The sequence below is a fragment of the Drosophila pseudoobscura genome, chromosome X (assembly GCF_009870125.1).
Source record: "Drosophila pseudoobscura strain MV-25-SWS-2005 chromosome X, UCI_Dpse_MV25, whole genome shotgun sequence".
Classification (NCBI taxonomy): domain Eukaryota; kingdom Metazoa; phylum Arthropoda; class Insecta; order Diptera; family Drosophilidae; genus Drosophila; species Drosophila pseudoobscura.
This window is the reverse complement of record NC_046683.1, coordinates 67,448,431-67,464,221: the sequence shown is the minus strand read 5'-3', so window position 1 is coordinate 67,464,221 and position 15,791 is coordinate 67,448,431. Positions and strand designations below refer to the sequence as shown.

The 15,791-nt window shown below is 37.4% G+C and overlaps 1 protein-coding gene across 15 annotated transcripts in view; it reads right to left on the bottom strand.

The window, feature by feature from the left end:
• Positions 1–1,500: 1,500 nt before the first annotated feature.
• bol (boule homolog, RNA binding protein) overlaps positions 1,501–15,791 on the bottom strand; it is a 32,904-nt gene continuing 18,613 nt past the window's right edge. For 2 of the 15 annotated variants that reach the window (XM_033384543.1, XM_033384544.1), the window contains exons 2-8: positions 15,074–15,725; positions 14,828–14,981; positions 9,661–9,720; positions 9,439–9,574; positions 8,983–9,074; positions 8,865–8,901; positions 1,501–3,189 (exon numbers count right to left, since the gene is read on the bottom strand). In XM_033384543.1, coding sequence (XP_033240434.1) covers positions 2,966–3,189; positions 8,865–8,901; positions 8,983–9,074; positions 9,439–9,574; positions 9,661–9,720; positions 14,828–14,981; positions 15,074–15,192 — 822 coding nt within the window. In that variant the 5' untranslated portion in view covers positions 15,193–15,725 and the 3' untranslated portion in view covers positions 1,501–2,965. Of the gene's footprint in view, positions 3,190–4,973; positions 7,806–8,562; positions 8,669–8,864; positions 8,902–8,982; positions 9,075–9,438; positions 9,575–9,660; positions 9,721–14,827; positions 14,982–15,073; positions 15,726–15,791 lie in introns of those variants that run through there. The other 13 variants (XM_033384549.1, XM_033384545.1, XM_033384547.1 and 10 more) reach the window with 13 other exon arrangements.

The following is a 15,791-nucleotide window of genomic DNA, read 5'->3' as shown; positions in this document are numbered from 1 at the left end:
CAAACATTTATGCATCACTAAAAACGAGTAATCCAATCCCATAAATCGTTATATGTATATCGGTTGGAGTGGAGTACAGCTCTGATGAATGCACCTATATGTGGATTAAGGTTATTCCTTGTATAATCTAAAAGATTTCGTTGCACGTTTATTGTATCTTCTAGGCTCGTCCTCTCCGCAGAGACATCCACCTACCAAATCTATTTATATTTTCTGAAACTAATTTTTGTATGATCTTCTATGCTGCTTGAATCCCAAAATAATATCTATAACACTCGTCTTTTCGTATTGCTTTAGGGATTGTAATGGGACACTTTCATTCATTATTTTGTGCTTTTGCTTTATACAATATTCATCAATCAACAATCATCAATCGATCACACATCACATATTATTCTGGATATTTTTCTGTCTATTTTTGTTTCTGTCTGCTAAATTATTTTTTCTTCTTATTATTGCTGCGCCGTTAATTTTATTCACTAATGTAAGTACAATATCATAAAAATAAAAATAACACTGTATATTTTGTTATTTACCATTAATTTTGCTTTAAGTTACTTTTATATATATATATATATATATTTTTTTTACGGATTTTTCATAGTTTATATTTTTGTGTTTTACGTTTTGTTTTTTTTTTTATTGTAAATATAAATATATATAATATATATCTCAGGTTTTCCATTTATTAAGTACAATGTAATATAACCATATACAAATCGGCGCTCCTCCCGTCCCCTGCTGACTGCCCAATCCGTTCGTACGCCCGCCCGTTCTTCGTTCTTTGATGTCCGATGCCCCTCCGCCCTCCAGCAGTACTCCGTGTGCGGCATTTGAAAAATTCGTAAACGGTTAGTACACTTTTAATATTCTTAGTTATATTTTTAGCGTCAGTCTTGTGTAAATTAAATTTTACTTCAAAAACGTTTTAACGCACACACACGGTGTACAGTAGGCAGAGCACATGCACATGCAGGCGCTTTTCCAAGGACGCACTTGGGGCAGGGTTGCTCTATTTCCGCTTCAGCTTCCGCACCCGCTTCCGCTTCCGTCTTATTCCCATTGGCGTTGCCGTTGCTGCAGGGCCGCTTCTTGTTATAAAAAATTGCTGCTCGACGTTACATAAACATATATATATATATATATATATATATATATATTTTAATAAAATGTATATATATGTATGTAATATATATATATGTATATATATGCGTGTATACACATATAATATAAGGTTTTATTCAATTCACACGTAGACTTTTGTTAAAAAATGCATTTTTCTTATGTAAAAATGTTCTTTTTGTTTTACATAACCCTTTTGGTATTAATTCTTCTCTGCTCTGCTCGTAAATATTCTTGTAATTTGGTTTCGGTTTTTGTATTGAGACGCCATTGAGATATTGTTCTTGTACATTTAAGTATACATATATACATATATATATATATATGTATATTGTTGTATATATCATCTAGGTGTATGTATTTGTATGCTTTTTTTTATAGATTATAATTAGTTTTTGTTCTTGGTTGTTTCTTCTCCACGATCGCGATCGCACACGTAAAGATTAAAGATACACACACGGTAGTTGAGAGATGCATAGAAGTTAGCAAACCAATTATAATTGAACTACATTTAGAGATTTTAGACATGTCCAATTCTAGGTAAGCTGCCATTGCCGCCGCCTTCTGATCATCTGACATCGAGATTAATTAGAGCTAATTTGACACAACCGTTTAATTCAACTATTTCATATCAGCATATTGAAGCATCTTCAAGCGTCTGCTGTGCTCACGTCTGTGTCATGCTACTGAAAGATTCGTTGCTTTTTGCATTTTCTTTTGCAGGTATTTGGAAGCATCTGTAAAGTATGCTACACTACACGTCTAATCAATAAGTAAATAAATCAACGAACGCAAAAGTAAGGAAATCATAACTCGTTTTTTTTTTTTGTTTGTTTTGGGCTCATTTTTATTTACTGTCTGATGACAAGAGACATGGATAGCGTAAGGATTCTAAATTTGCTCAGATTTTAAACATACACTAAAGAAGAAACTAATTGATTCAAGGAAGGTTGAAAATTTGGCAAGGATAACTGGAAGAGACAACCATAAGGTAACCCAAAGAAACCATTGATTTATCGATAATATTATAAATCGGAACACACGCTAAGTGGAGCCCTGGAGCCCAAAACATTTTTGGAATGCTAATGTAAATTGTGATTGAGAGATTTGGGTTCTGTGCAGCTGGAAGTAGAGCTAGAGGTGGAAGTGTAACGTTGCGAGAGCTCAGATCATCATCGGGTGGATAAGAAGTCTGCTTATGTGATATGTAGCATATGGTATATGGAATGTGCTCACAGGGGACGTTTGAAAGTCCTCAATTTTGAAGGAAGTATTGGATATGCTTCGGTTATTCATTTGGGTTCGAAAGACTGTTATGTGTGCGGCGTTGGGGAAACGACGTTGTTATTGTATTTCTTATACCCACGACTACGGGTACCCTCTCTGGATCTGATCTTTCATTAACTCTAACTCTTTCTCTGCCCCAGCTGCAGTCCATATATCAAATTGTGATAAAAACAAACAAATAAATAATTTGAAACAAAAAAACAAAAAAAACAAAACTAAAAACTAGGTTGTAGTTGTTGTAGGGTGGGATGGTTGGTTGGGTGGTTCGGTCGAATGGGTAATTACAGAACACAAAATTTTGTGTAGGTGTTGATGCGGCTGTTCGTTGTGTTCGGTGATCGTTCTCGTTGAAAGTCTTCTGTTCTGTGTTCCGTTCTGGAGTCAATTCCGGATGCAGGTTCATCTCTTTCTTCAACGACACGCAGCTCTACTCGAGGTGTTTCCTTATTGTTTCCTTTGAGTTTTGACTTAAGAGTTTTGAGTTTTGATTTAGATAATTTTTATATTGTTGTTGATTGCTTTCTGTTTTATCCGATCACCCGCACAAACGTCCACTCTAAATCTTCGACCCGCAGTTGTTCACATTGAGATCGTCCAACTCCATCCAGTTGGAGGTCGATGGCTGCTGTGGCAGCAGCATCGGCTGCTGCTGTTGCTGTTGAATCTGCTGCTGCTGTTGCTGCTGCTGTTGAATCTGCTGCTGCTGCTGCTGTTGCTGCTGCTGTTGCTGCTGCTGTTGCTGCTGCTGCTGCGGCGCCATCATTGGTGGTGGATGGTTTTCTGAGGAGGATATTTGTATATTTGGGGGTAGGGTGCTTTACATGAGTCAGGAGGGTAGGGGTAGGGACACTCGAACTCGCTGGATTCAACAAACTGAAAAAAGCATAAGGACCAACCAAAAAGCGAATAAAAGCAAACCAAAGTGTTTTTTTTTTTTGCAATTTTAGTATTTTCTTCTCATATTTTTGTTTTTTGTTTTTTTTTGTGTGTTTGCATTTTGCTAAAATTATTAAGTAGCTGTTGCTTTATTGTTATTGCTATTTATGCGTTCTCTTTTCTCCCTTCTCATCTATATATAGGTATATAGGTAGTATGTGTGTGTGTTTTTGTGGTGTGGTTACATATTTTTACTTTTCTGTTTGTTTTATTCCTCTTGTGTGATGATCATGGGGATAGTATCTGGGATTATATCTATCGTAAGTAGTAAAAACAATCATTCGCAATCCTTGATTCCTTTTCCGACACTTTCCCCATCCTATCATCGCCTCGCAGGATCTCTCATATATCATATGTATGTATAATTGCTGAATTCATTTAGGTAGGTAGGTACTTAGTCTAAAAACATGTGTGGTGTGCTGTGGTATGGTGTGGTGTTTGATGCTCTTTAGTTGAGCTGCACTTAATCAGTTGATCTTTCGTTTCATTCATTAAAATATATAAATATTATTCTTTGCGCTATGATATATATATGTATATATATATTTCTTCTTGCTTTCACGTTTTTCCTTTTGTTTTCCTTCTATGTTCTTTCTAATTGCTATTTTTGTTTGCCATTTGTTCATTTCAATATATATATATATGTATATATATCTAGATATACATATATGTATGTATATATAATATAAATATTCACTATATATAAACTAAATAGATTTTTACGATGGGACAATCTGCTCTCTGCTGCTCTTCTTGCTGCTCAGTAAAAACTTAAGAACTGCCTTCGCCTTCTCTTTCTCCCTTTCTTTACTTTCTTTTCGTTCCTTCCTGTCTCTGTCTCTGTCTCTGTCTTCCGTGTACCTTCATTCAAGTCATACAATAAATTGAGTTTACAAACATTTCCTTTCATCTCCACTTCTTTCTTCTCTTCTCTTTTGTTGTGTTTGTTTTTTTCTTCTGTCAGCAAAAATGTTCATTCATTCGTTTGTTTAATTAATTTAATCATTATGTTTTTTTCTATATATATATATATATATATATATATATCTGTATATATAATATATTTTAATATTGTTTTAAACCTAAACAATTTATGAATTTTCGCTTTTTCAAAATATCACGTATATACTTAAGTTATGCCTTGGATTTACTTTAGTTATGATCTGATCTTGAACGATTAGTCTGCGGAAGATAACATATTGCTGGGATGGTGAACCAAACGTAAAACATTGGAACGGAACGCCAAACAAGGTATGAGTTGTATTATGGTTCTCCGTCCGTCCAGTTCTTCAGTTCAGTTCAGTTCAATACAGTTCGTTCTGCCACAAAACCAACTCCAGCAATGGGGAACCTCTCCTCCTCCTCCTCCTCCCCCTCCCCCCCACCCCTACCCCCCCACTCGAAGAACCTATTCTCGTATTCGACTTGAGTATCGGTATCGGTTTTGTATTGGTATCGTATCGTATAGTTTCATTTGTTGTGCGGGCGAACGCTCTTCTCCAACTAAATAAAATCCCTATTGACTGACATATACATACTATATATCCTTCTGGTCTCCTGCTTGGTGGTTTCTATGTTGCTTCTTCGACTTTCTATACGAGTAGTTTTTAACTAGAGCCTGTCTTCTGAATTATTGCTTTCCATTTCGTTACATTTTGTTTGGGTTAGCTTTCGTTTTCCATCGTGTGATTCCTAATTATTGTTACGATTCGATTTAAAAATGTTTCGTTTTGTATTTAACTATTTAACAATTTAGTAAAAATTTCTCAACAATTTGTTGAATCCAAATTGCAGTTTTGCATTTGCGGCGGCAGCGTGGCAGTGTGCGGTGGACTGACTTTTTGGAGGTAGGGGCTTTTCTATGATATTCTGGTGCGCCGGTGGCTGGTTTCTGTGGCGACTCCCCGGCGACCTCTGTTGTTTAGCAGGTATTTTTGAAACCTCTGGGTTCTCGTTTATTATGTTCTTTTCTTTACAATGGGGCAAATAATTTTTCTTTGTTTTGTTTCGTTCAATAAGGCATACACGTACGAGTATATATATAATATGAATATTTATTTCAAATTTCAGCCAAATTATGCACCAATTTTGAATGGAATTCTCGCTCGCCAATCTCCAATCTCCAGTCGCAGCCGCCGCTGCCCTCCTCCTCCGACCCGGTCAGGACACTAGCACACTACAACATTACAGTCTGCCCCCGCAAATGTTGCCCATTCAGATTCGTATTTAAACAATTTTTTTTGGGTTAACAAACACTCAGATATTCCTGTTTTTGATTCATCATCATTATCATTATAACAATACAATATGTAGATACAACAGAATGTTTTACGTTTACTTCGGGGTATGTATTGTAAGTACGGTAGAAAAAACAGAGATGATACTCGTAAAACAACATTCTTGCAGATTTCGCATTTTTTCTTGACGTACATTAGATTTCATTCTTTTATTATAAATTGCTGTTCAATTATTATATATTCTTCGTTTTATATATATATATATATACATATATGTATATATACATATATATATATATATTTAACTATATTCTTGTGTAACACACACCTATGAGTGTCAATGTATTGCTTGAGTTTGTTTTTGTTTTTTGTATTTATTCTTTAACTATTTACTTATCGCTTTTTGTTTTTGTTTTTCCATTTTGCTAGAGCTTTGAGTTTAGCTTTTGAATAGTCTCTCTATACGAGTATACATGTATATGTCTCGCATACATACATACATACATCCATACATATGTATATGGTATATGTGAGCGTTTTGTGTATGTTTTTCGCATCATATTTTTAATATCTTTATTGTATAGTGTATTTGTTTTTTTTTTGTTTCTTTCTTCTTTTTCTTTCTTTTTTTCTTCTTTCTCTTCATCGTCGTTTTTTAGTTCACTTTTTGCTTGGCTTATGTAACTAGATCTAACATTTGCATCTCTCTTGCATTTTTATTAGTATATTTATATGTATATGTATATTTATATATATATTTATATTGTTTATTTTTTTTTCGTTTAGACTAAGGTTTGGGTTTGTTTTTCGTTCAGTTTTTCCATTTTCGCAAGTAGTGCTTAGATCAGAGAGAGGCGGCGCTCTCTCTCTCTCTCTTCTGTGTTTGTGGGTTGCGTGTGTGTTCGTGTGTGTGTGTGTGTGTGTGTGTGTGTGTGTGTGTGTGTGTGTGTGTGTGTGCGTAGTTTTTGCTGTGACTTTGTCCGTCGTCTACTTTGCTAATTCATTTCCTTACGCCATTTTCCCATTCCTCTGTTTTTGCTTTGTATCGCTGTATGTGTATGTCTGTCTGTGTGTAACAGTATACCAGTTTACAGTTACAGTTATATATATGTATATATATTTTTTTTATATATTGTATGTATATATTTATATAAATTAATTTATGCATAATATTATGTCTTTAATCTTCGATCGCTGCCCTGCCATCTTATCTTCTCTTCTCTTCTTTTCTCTTAGCTACCATATATTGTAGATACCCTATATATCATATATATGTATGCAATTTTGTTGTATTCCGTTATTCTCTATAATATATATTCTGTGTCTGTTTGGGTGTGTGTGTGTCTGTATGTTTGTTTCGGTGTTTCGGTGTATCTGTGTGCGTGTGCGTGCGTACTTTTCACATTTGCTGCCTCTGTATAATCCAGTTATGTATATATGTCTGTAGTAAGTATCATATCCATATATGTATATGTATTTATAGTATAGTTTTAAATATTGTTTCAGTGTTCTTCAACTGCTATTCCCTCTCTATTCCCATCAACATCCATCCATTCGCTATATGTATATACAGTTGAAACTCCCCCTTATAGCCAACCAGACATACGTACATACATATTTCGTATAAGTCCTGTCCGTTTTGGGGAATTTCACTGCACAAAATCCCATGCCCATTTCTCATTTCTCTGCAACTGACTTTTCGGTAGTGCAGTTTGGTCAGTAAGCCACTGACCCGCCACTGCTCTCCGCTAATTGCACATCATAAATGTTTGCCCCAACACACACACACACACACACACACGCACAGGCCACACAGATACAGTAGTTGTACTTTTAATAAGATAAGCCGCTTACTTTACACAAATTTCCCCATCAGTTTTCCCTTCTGCACCTGCACCTGTATTTATGTGTATGTGTATGTGTGTGTGTGTGTGTGTGTGCTTGGGGAGCTGCCTTTCCTTCACTTCCTTCCAAAATGATTTTCTTTGACTAAACATTTTGCGAAATTACAGCTGCTGTGTGTGTCCGTGTGTGTGTGCGTGTATGCGTGTGTTAAACTCTATTTGATGCTTTTGTTGTTGTTGTTGCTGTTGTAGTTTACTATTGTTGTTGTTGTTCTTGTTGATTTGTTGTTGTAGTTTTTAGTAGTAGTAGCATCACCTATTGTTGCTTTCTCTCTTTCTGGCTGTCTGCATCCTCTCAAAAGTTAACATGGATAAATTCCTACAAAATAATCAAGAAATTGGCTTCATAGTCGTTTCGTTTTCGGAAGATATATACGAGCATAGTTTACATATATCAGTTGTAAAAGATAGTATACTATATGTATGCATTTCTATTAGTGCGCGACTACAACTATTTACAGAGAACATTCTTCGCTATATATTTTATGGTATATATAGTACAGCGAGCAAAAACCGAAAAAAATTGATAGATGTATATGAAAAATTAAAATTAAAAAAAAAAAACAACAAAAAAACAATTATGTATATGTTTTATAGGAAGTCTGTTGTAATACACCACACTCTGCACTTTTTTCTATTCTTTTTTGTTTTTTTTTTCATATACATATTGTGTGTGAGGGTTCGACATGGCATTCAACTAATTTACATTACACTGTACGGTAGAGTAATAGCCGAATAAACTAAAGAACCAAGAGCTTAAAACATAAGTTTACAAATAATATTAAATCATAAACTAAAAACTAAAAATTAGAAACTAGAAACTAGAAGTGCGGCTGCTGATGTTGCTGCTTAGGCTGCTGCTTAGACTACTGCTTAGGCTGCTGCAGTTCGATCAGAGTGGCAGAGGGGCAGGAGTTCTGTTGTAGAAATTGTTGTTCTTGTTGTTGTTGTTGTTGTTGTTGTTGTTGTTGTTGTTGTTGTTGTTGTTGTTGTTCTTGTTGTTGTTGTTATTGTTGAATCTTCAGAAGTCAGATTGTTGTTGGTTGTTGTAGTTGCAGTTTCACGTGCAGTTGTTGTTCGTATGGTTGTTTTTGTTGTTTTTTTTTTTGCAGGGCAGCTCTCAACGAAAAATTGGCGACTACGAAAATTGCTTTACTTTTATGTTTCTTTTTAGGGTTTAACCTATTTATTTATTTTTTTTTTTGTGGTGGTTGTTGTAGGAGTTTTGTAGGTTTGGTGGTTTGGTAGTGGTGCAGCCAAGAAATAATGAAAGAAAAGAAAGCATATATACCGAGATATTGGTGTGAAAACTACGATAAAACGACAGAACAATGCAAGAGATATATACGTATATGCTCTATGTAGGATCAACACTCACCTTGATAGTTCTGCGGCCAAATGGTGGGTACATTCTGCTGTAAAATGGTAATATTATAATCATTAGATACGAGTAGATACCCTGTAGGTTAGATCAGATCAGAGAGTATAACACTCACCATTGGCACACTGTAGTACTGATAGAATGGCTGATATTGCATGGCTGAAGGTGGGTAGATGGCTGGAACTCCAGCGGCTGTAAAGTCAGTAACTAAGTTTGGTTAAATTGTTCCCCACACATTGATGATGGTTTTGGTTGGTTGGATGTTGTACGATGTACGATGTACGATGTACGAGTAGTAGATTGTTGTTTGTTTGTTGATTAAATAGAAAGAGATTTATATGAAATATATAGAAAAAAGAACAAAAACGAAAAGAAAGGTATTGTTTTGTAATTGAGCAAAGAACTAAAGCGGCAAAATGATGAGTACTCAGATAGATTGTTAGAAAAATATAGTCAAAAAGGGAACAGTTCCATTGTGAGCAGATCCATTCGCTTATGGGAAATTGTACCGCGAATAGTAGAAGTACCGGTGTGTCGTACTAGTGGAACTAGTGGGGAGGTTAGCACTCACCTGGCGGATATACAGCGGCTGCAAACTGATCCATCGGTATATTGCTAATCGGTGCCGGCGGCGTGGTTGTGTAGTAAACAGCTCCATTTGCGGCCACAATCGACTGCAGAGGATTGGGCTGTTCGAAGAGGAATACCTTTAATAAGTTTTACAATTGTAAAACTATCTGTAAAATAGTGCATACGCCCTGTCTCCTTCTCGGAGAGCAGGGGGGGCACTTACCTGTTTCTTGATGGCCGGTGCAATGTTCAATTTGCGATCACGTAGAACCACGCACTCACCCTGTGATTTTGATTTTGATTCGAATTTGGATTTGAGGTGCCACAAAGTAAGATTCATAGCGACGACAGACAGATTTGGTTGTCAGTTGTCATAGCGATGTGGAAGAAAAAGAGAGAGAGATCATAAATGGGGAGTACACTAGAAATCGCTTTAGATTGCTTTTATCGAACACACAAGCCGAACGAAGAAATTCAAATTCAAATCGAACGCAGCAGCATCAAAAATATTCTCAACCAAAAAAAATTATATATGTATATATATATATATTTAAAAATTAATGCTCAACGCTGTTTTTTTTTTTTTGGTTTTATTGTTTCAAAAATTCATTTTTCACTATTTTTTAAAGATCATATTTTTTTCTTGGCCATGGCTAAAGAGAGACAGACAGAGAGAGCGAGAGAGAGAGAAACACGTGCCAAGGCAAAAATACCATTACCAAATACATGTGTGTATTATTCAATATGTCTGTGTGAGTGTGTGTGTATGTGAGTATATAGTGTTTTTTAAGTAATGTTTTTTACAACAAAGTGTCATGTACTATTTATTTGCAGCAATTTTTTTGTGTGTTTTTTTCTGGCTTTAAAAAGCGAAAAAAAAATTCATTTGCCAACAATTTTTTTGCAAGTTTATAATGTTCATCTTTGGTTTTTTCTATATTTATTTTATTTTCTTTGTTTTGCGGCACAACGAATATCAACAACAAGTCTCGTTTTGATGAAAAAATCAACTAAAAAAACAACAAAAATTAATTAACCAGAATAATAAACTCATTAAAACACACAAAAAAAAAGGTAAGAAATCAAAGGAAAAATATATTTAAAATGTGGCACAGAAGCGTTTAAAGAACAATTAACATATTTCTGTTTTTTATTAATTTTTATTGTTTTTGTTTTGTTTTGTTTTGTTTTGTTCTGAAGCTGTGGCTTTTCTCTTCTCTCGTCCATGTGTTTGCGAATAGGAAAATCAATTGATTAATAAATGGGAAAACTCATTGCAGAAGAGTTGTGTTAAATCTGTACGTGTGTAAATCTGTATGTAGCCGATAGCCCGTACCGAAATTTAAAAATAAATTAAATTAAATTGTAGGAATAATGGAAACCCCTCATCCCTCTCAGCACAATGAGATTTTCTTTTTGAAGTGAGCTTTTCTTGAATTCCCTTTTGAAAATTTGCCGCTCCTTCTTTCGGCTGCCTCTTCTTTTTCAGTGGAAAATGTGTTCTTGGTAATCCTTTTCGGTCGATGATCATCTACCGACCTTGTTTTGAGGCCCATTAAAAATGCATTTGGCCCCCGCACTTTGAGCTGATACTGTAATACTCTCCTGTAGCAGATACAACAGCCAATTTACATTTAATGCGAGTACCTCAAGAAAACTACCACTCGGAGCAAGATGACAGCTTTGAGAGCTGCTGAGCAGCAGAAGGAGTAGCAGGAACAGCCGGAGCAGGAACAGGACCGGAACGTTCGTCTTTAATTGGCAATTAGTCCTGCTTCCGATAGCCTTGTGATTTGCTGTTGCGGCTCCTCAAAGAGAGATAAGCACAGCGCAGCACAGCACTTTGAGGACGAAGACAGCGAATGACCTGTCCTGTCCCGTTCCGTTCCTTTCTGGCCTGGCCTGGCCTGGCCTGGCCTGGCAGCATCGGTAATAACCATTAACCTAAGCAAATGTTTGCAGGCCAACGGAGATGCTCGGCTGCTGCTGTTGTCGTTAAAAAGAAGAAGGTGGAAAACGAAATGTAAGGAGAGGAGAGGCCTCCACTGCGTATCCTTTCTGACCGCCGACGGGCAAACATTCTTTTCATTTATGTTCGAGTCCTCAAGCCCTCGAGCCACGAGCGCCGACATAAGGATAAGGGCCCTAGCAAAAGGGCCAGGAGCAGCACACAGTCCACAGAGTAAACTAAAGATGAGACGTTTGTCAGAGAGCAGGGGGGAGCAGAGCAGGACCCACTTCTTCCTTGTCTTGACTGAATTTAATTAAGAATCCTTTTGGCTGGGCCTGGCTGGGCCTGGCTGGCTGGCTTTTACGGTCGGCCTTTTCCATTTCTTTTGTCTCACGGACACGGACACGCACACACATTCACATTCACACGCACACGCACACGCTCACAAACAGAAAAGGACAACAGAATAGAAGGCTTTACTGCTTCACAGTTTTAATGTTTGCTTTTTTTTTTTGGGGTCCACTCTAAAAATAATGTAAAATTGAAGAGCAGAGCTGCTCTGCTGCTTCCGGGTAAATCTCATACATTTGAAATGCGTTTTGTGGTGTCCGTCCGGGCCATTCTCTCCCTGCCACACACACACACACAAATTTGTGCTAATCTATAGCTGCTTATGGGTGTGGGGGTGCTTTGGATTAGTTTTCCAACAGAAAATTAGAGTGGAAATTGAGGTAACAAACAGGCAGAGAGAGGGGGAGTGCGTTTCGGTTCGGTTCGGTTCGGTCTGTGTGTGGTTTAGCCGAGCCATAGTTTTCCTCGTATTTATATCATTCTGTGGCTTTTGATGAGTGTCCCTACCTCCTAGTCCTCTCTCCCTCTCTCTACCACTCTCCCTCTGTGAAACTTTCTCCAAATGAAATTTAATTAGTGTGTGTATCTCTCTATACATCTATCGTCTACATGTGTGTGTGTGTGTGTGTGTGCGCGTTTTGTGTAAATTAAAACTTTGTTAAACGTTGGTAAGCCCATTGTTTGCTTCTGGTACTGCCCTAACCCTAGCCCTAGCCCTAGCCCTAGGTCCGTGCCCGTTTTCATCCTTTTTTGCATAGAAGTGTTGTCCTGCTGTTGTGTTGTTGCTGTTTTTGTTGCTGTTGTTGTTCCGCCGTAGGGCACATTACTCGGGTACTAGCGTTGCATTGTTTCTCTCTGTTGTTGCTCTCTGTTGCTCTGTTTGTTGTTGGTTCGCTCTTTTAGCTTTTCCCCTTTTGGCTTTTGCCAAGGACACTTGTATGTCCCAGAGAGGGAGTGGAGTGGGCAAAAAACCCAGAAGAGGAGCCCAACAAAGAGGAGACCAACAAACAATGCATATTAATGACGAGGCAGCAAAAGTTTTTCACTTAATATGCCACAGAGAGCACTGAGCGCACCGAGCGCACGGCGGAAGCTGCATAGATAGAGAGATAGAGAGAGAGAGAGGGAGAGAGGAAAGAGGGCAGAGGAAGAGAAAGAGAGTGAAATGTGGGAAGAGAGCCACAACCCAGAAATGGTTAAAAGTTGCATCAGCCACAGGGTGGAAGGGGACAGGGGACAGGGGACCCGGGGACCCTGGGGCAGGGCAGTCGTTATGCAATAATTATAATCAATTAGTATGCACCTGAACAACGGCGGCGGAGTGGAGTGGCAGATCATGAGACCATATTAGGGATGCCACAAGCCGTGTCTGGGGCACATAGAGCGCGTGGGCTGGCTTGCCGACTTGGAATCGAACTGCGAACGGGGGCAGAAACAGAAACAGATGCTCCTATTCGTACATTTCCCTACAGCTCAATGAACTTTTTTATGGCGCTCTTATGAACTTGTGGAATAAATCTTATTGTAAGTTCTTTAATTTGTTTGTTTTGTGTTTTTATTTTTTTTTTTTGTAATTCAGAAAGAGGCAGAAACGTAAGAGATGTGCAGCAACATTTACAGAGAAATCAATCAAAAATCAGAAAACAATAGTCAATAATCAGAATATGCAACGAATGGAACGGAACTAACGGCACTAAGAGGTACGCAATATCTTGGCTAATACGTTCTATATATAGTCTATTCTCTTGGCCAAAAAAACAAAACACAACAAAGGAGCAAATGGCCAACAAAGGTTTTCTTGCTAATTGTTTTATTTAGTGTTTTTTTTTTCTCTTTTGTTTTGCAATTAAATTATGAGCGGGTTAAAACGGTGCAACGGAACTCAACTCAAATTGGATTTTTGGCAAAAATTGCATTTACGCTCAAAAACGGTCTTAAATCGATCTATAAAGTGGTCTATATCTATTGGGTGTGTATCGGGTGGGTGTGTGTGTGTGTGTGTGTGTGTGTGTGTGTGTTTAAGGGGTTAAAAGAGTGTGTGCGTGTGTGTATGTGGGTTTGTGTTTTTTTCTGTGGCAATATATGAAAACGATAGTAACGTAAACGCAACGGTAATTGAAATATGGTAACGTAACGGTAACGTAATGTGTTAACGCAACGTATAATGGATAAACGGATAACGTAACGTAACGTAACGCTTGAAACGTAAAACTCAAACGCAAAAAACGCAATAAGAAGGAAAAAACAATTTTTTTTATAAAAAACAGGAACAAAGAGAGTGCCGTCCGTACCTAAAAGGCGGTACGTACATCATCATCATCATCATCATCATCAATATCTTTGTGATTTCATCAATAAATCATTTATCATATATGTATATCATAGGCGATATATCAGATATATATCCTATATGTGATATAGTATGCCCCTACCCCTCCCACTGGAGTGGTGGTCGTGGTTCTGGTAATTCTCGATTTTCGACGGCGTCTCACAGTAGTGATACATAGTAGTAGTACATAAGTACATAGGTACATAGGTACATAGTAGTAGTAGTAGTAGCAGTAGTAGTAGTAGCAGTAGTAGTAGTAGTAGTAGTAGTAGTAGTAGTAGTACGTAGTACATAGTAGTAGTATCTTTTGTGGTAGTGTTGTTGTTGTTGTTGTTGTTTTTGGGGGGTCAAGAGAGGTGTTGTTGTTGTTGGTGGAAGTAGTGCCCTAAAAGATCGAATGGGGATCACAATTTATAAGATTTTCGTGTATACTATCGTATATACATATACTCCCGATATATATCGCACGATGATTCTAGAGTATAGGATAATGATTATTGGTATGGAATTGTATGAGTATTTAGTATGGTATGACTTACATATGTACATACATATGTATCTACGAGTATAAACAGTGTTTTTATTTTTTTGTTGTTTTTCGGTTCCTTTCTATCGTTGGTTCGGTGTTTGAAATCATAATTGAATTTTTGTTTTTTTGTTTTTTTGTTCTTTGTTTTTGTTTGTGTTTTGCAACAGGCGACGCATTAGCATTAGGATAAGAAAGGATTTTGGTCTCCCAAAAAATGGAGCCATACTCACATCCGATTGCAGTCTTTGCGCTTCCTGCTCCGTCTCGAATGTGACAAAGCCATATCCCTTGCTCACACCAGCACGATCCACAATGATTTTGGTGCTCTTCACCGTACCGTAGGCGCTGAAGACGCGCGTCAAATCTGCTTCGGTGGTATCGCCACTGCAACAACAAGACAAAAAGAGATACAGATTCATGGGTAGATTTACGCACAGATTCAGGGACCGTTTATCGGTTTGAGAATATGTTCTTACCTTATTCCTCCCACAAATATACGATTTGGTATCAATGTGCCATATTTGGGCGCCGCCAGTGGGGCATCCAGTCCGCCGGCTGGCGCTGAGGTTGGCGGCTGTGCCGCTATTTTGTGCATCTCAGCGGGTGTCGTCTCCAGACGGAAGTTGGCCCCAAATGGAAGAATCTTGAGGCTGTTGTTTGTCGTTGGGGGTGCGCGCTGGCCAAATCGGTGTCTTCTCTGTGGCAAAACCGTTCCTTCTTCAAAAGGATACGAATGTGGGGTAGCACTGACTGACTGACTCTATTAGACGACGACTGCTGCTGCTACTGTTGATAACGTGTTTTTAACAACTGTTGTTATATGTACAGTGAATGGATGTGGAGCAGGATGCAGATATAACTGTATCTGTATCTGTCACTGCCCTCTGTTCCTCCGTTTGTGATATATATTTATTCTATATATTACAACTATATTGCTCGTCGAAAGAATATATATATCTGCTGGCTATATATATATATATATCTATATATATATATATATATATATATATATATATATCTGTAGTTGACGCTTCCCACACAGATTCCTTTGTTGTTGTTGTTTTTGTTGTTGGTGTTGGTGTTACTGTTACTTTTGTCGCTGTTGTTGTGGTTGATAGTTCTCGAAATCTAGGAACGATATAGAAACGATACAGAAAAGTGAGAAAAGAGAATTAGTTGTTGGGTGCACTCATT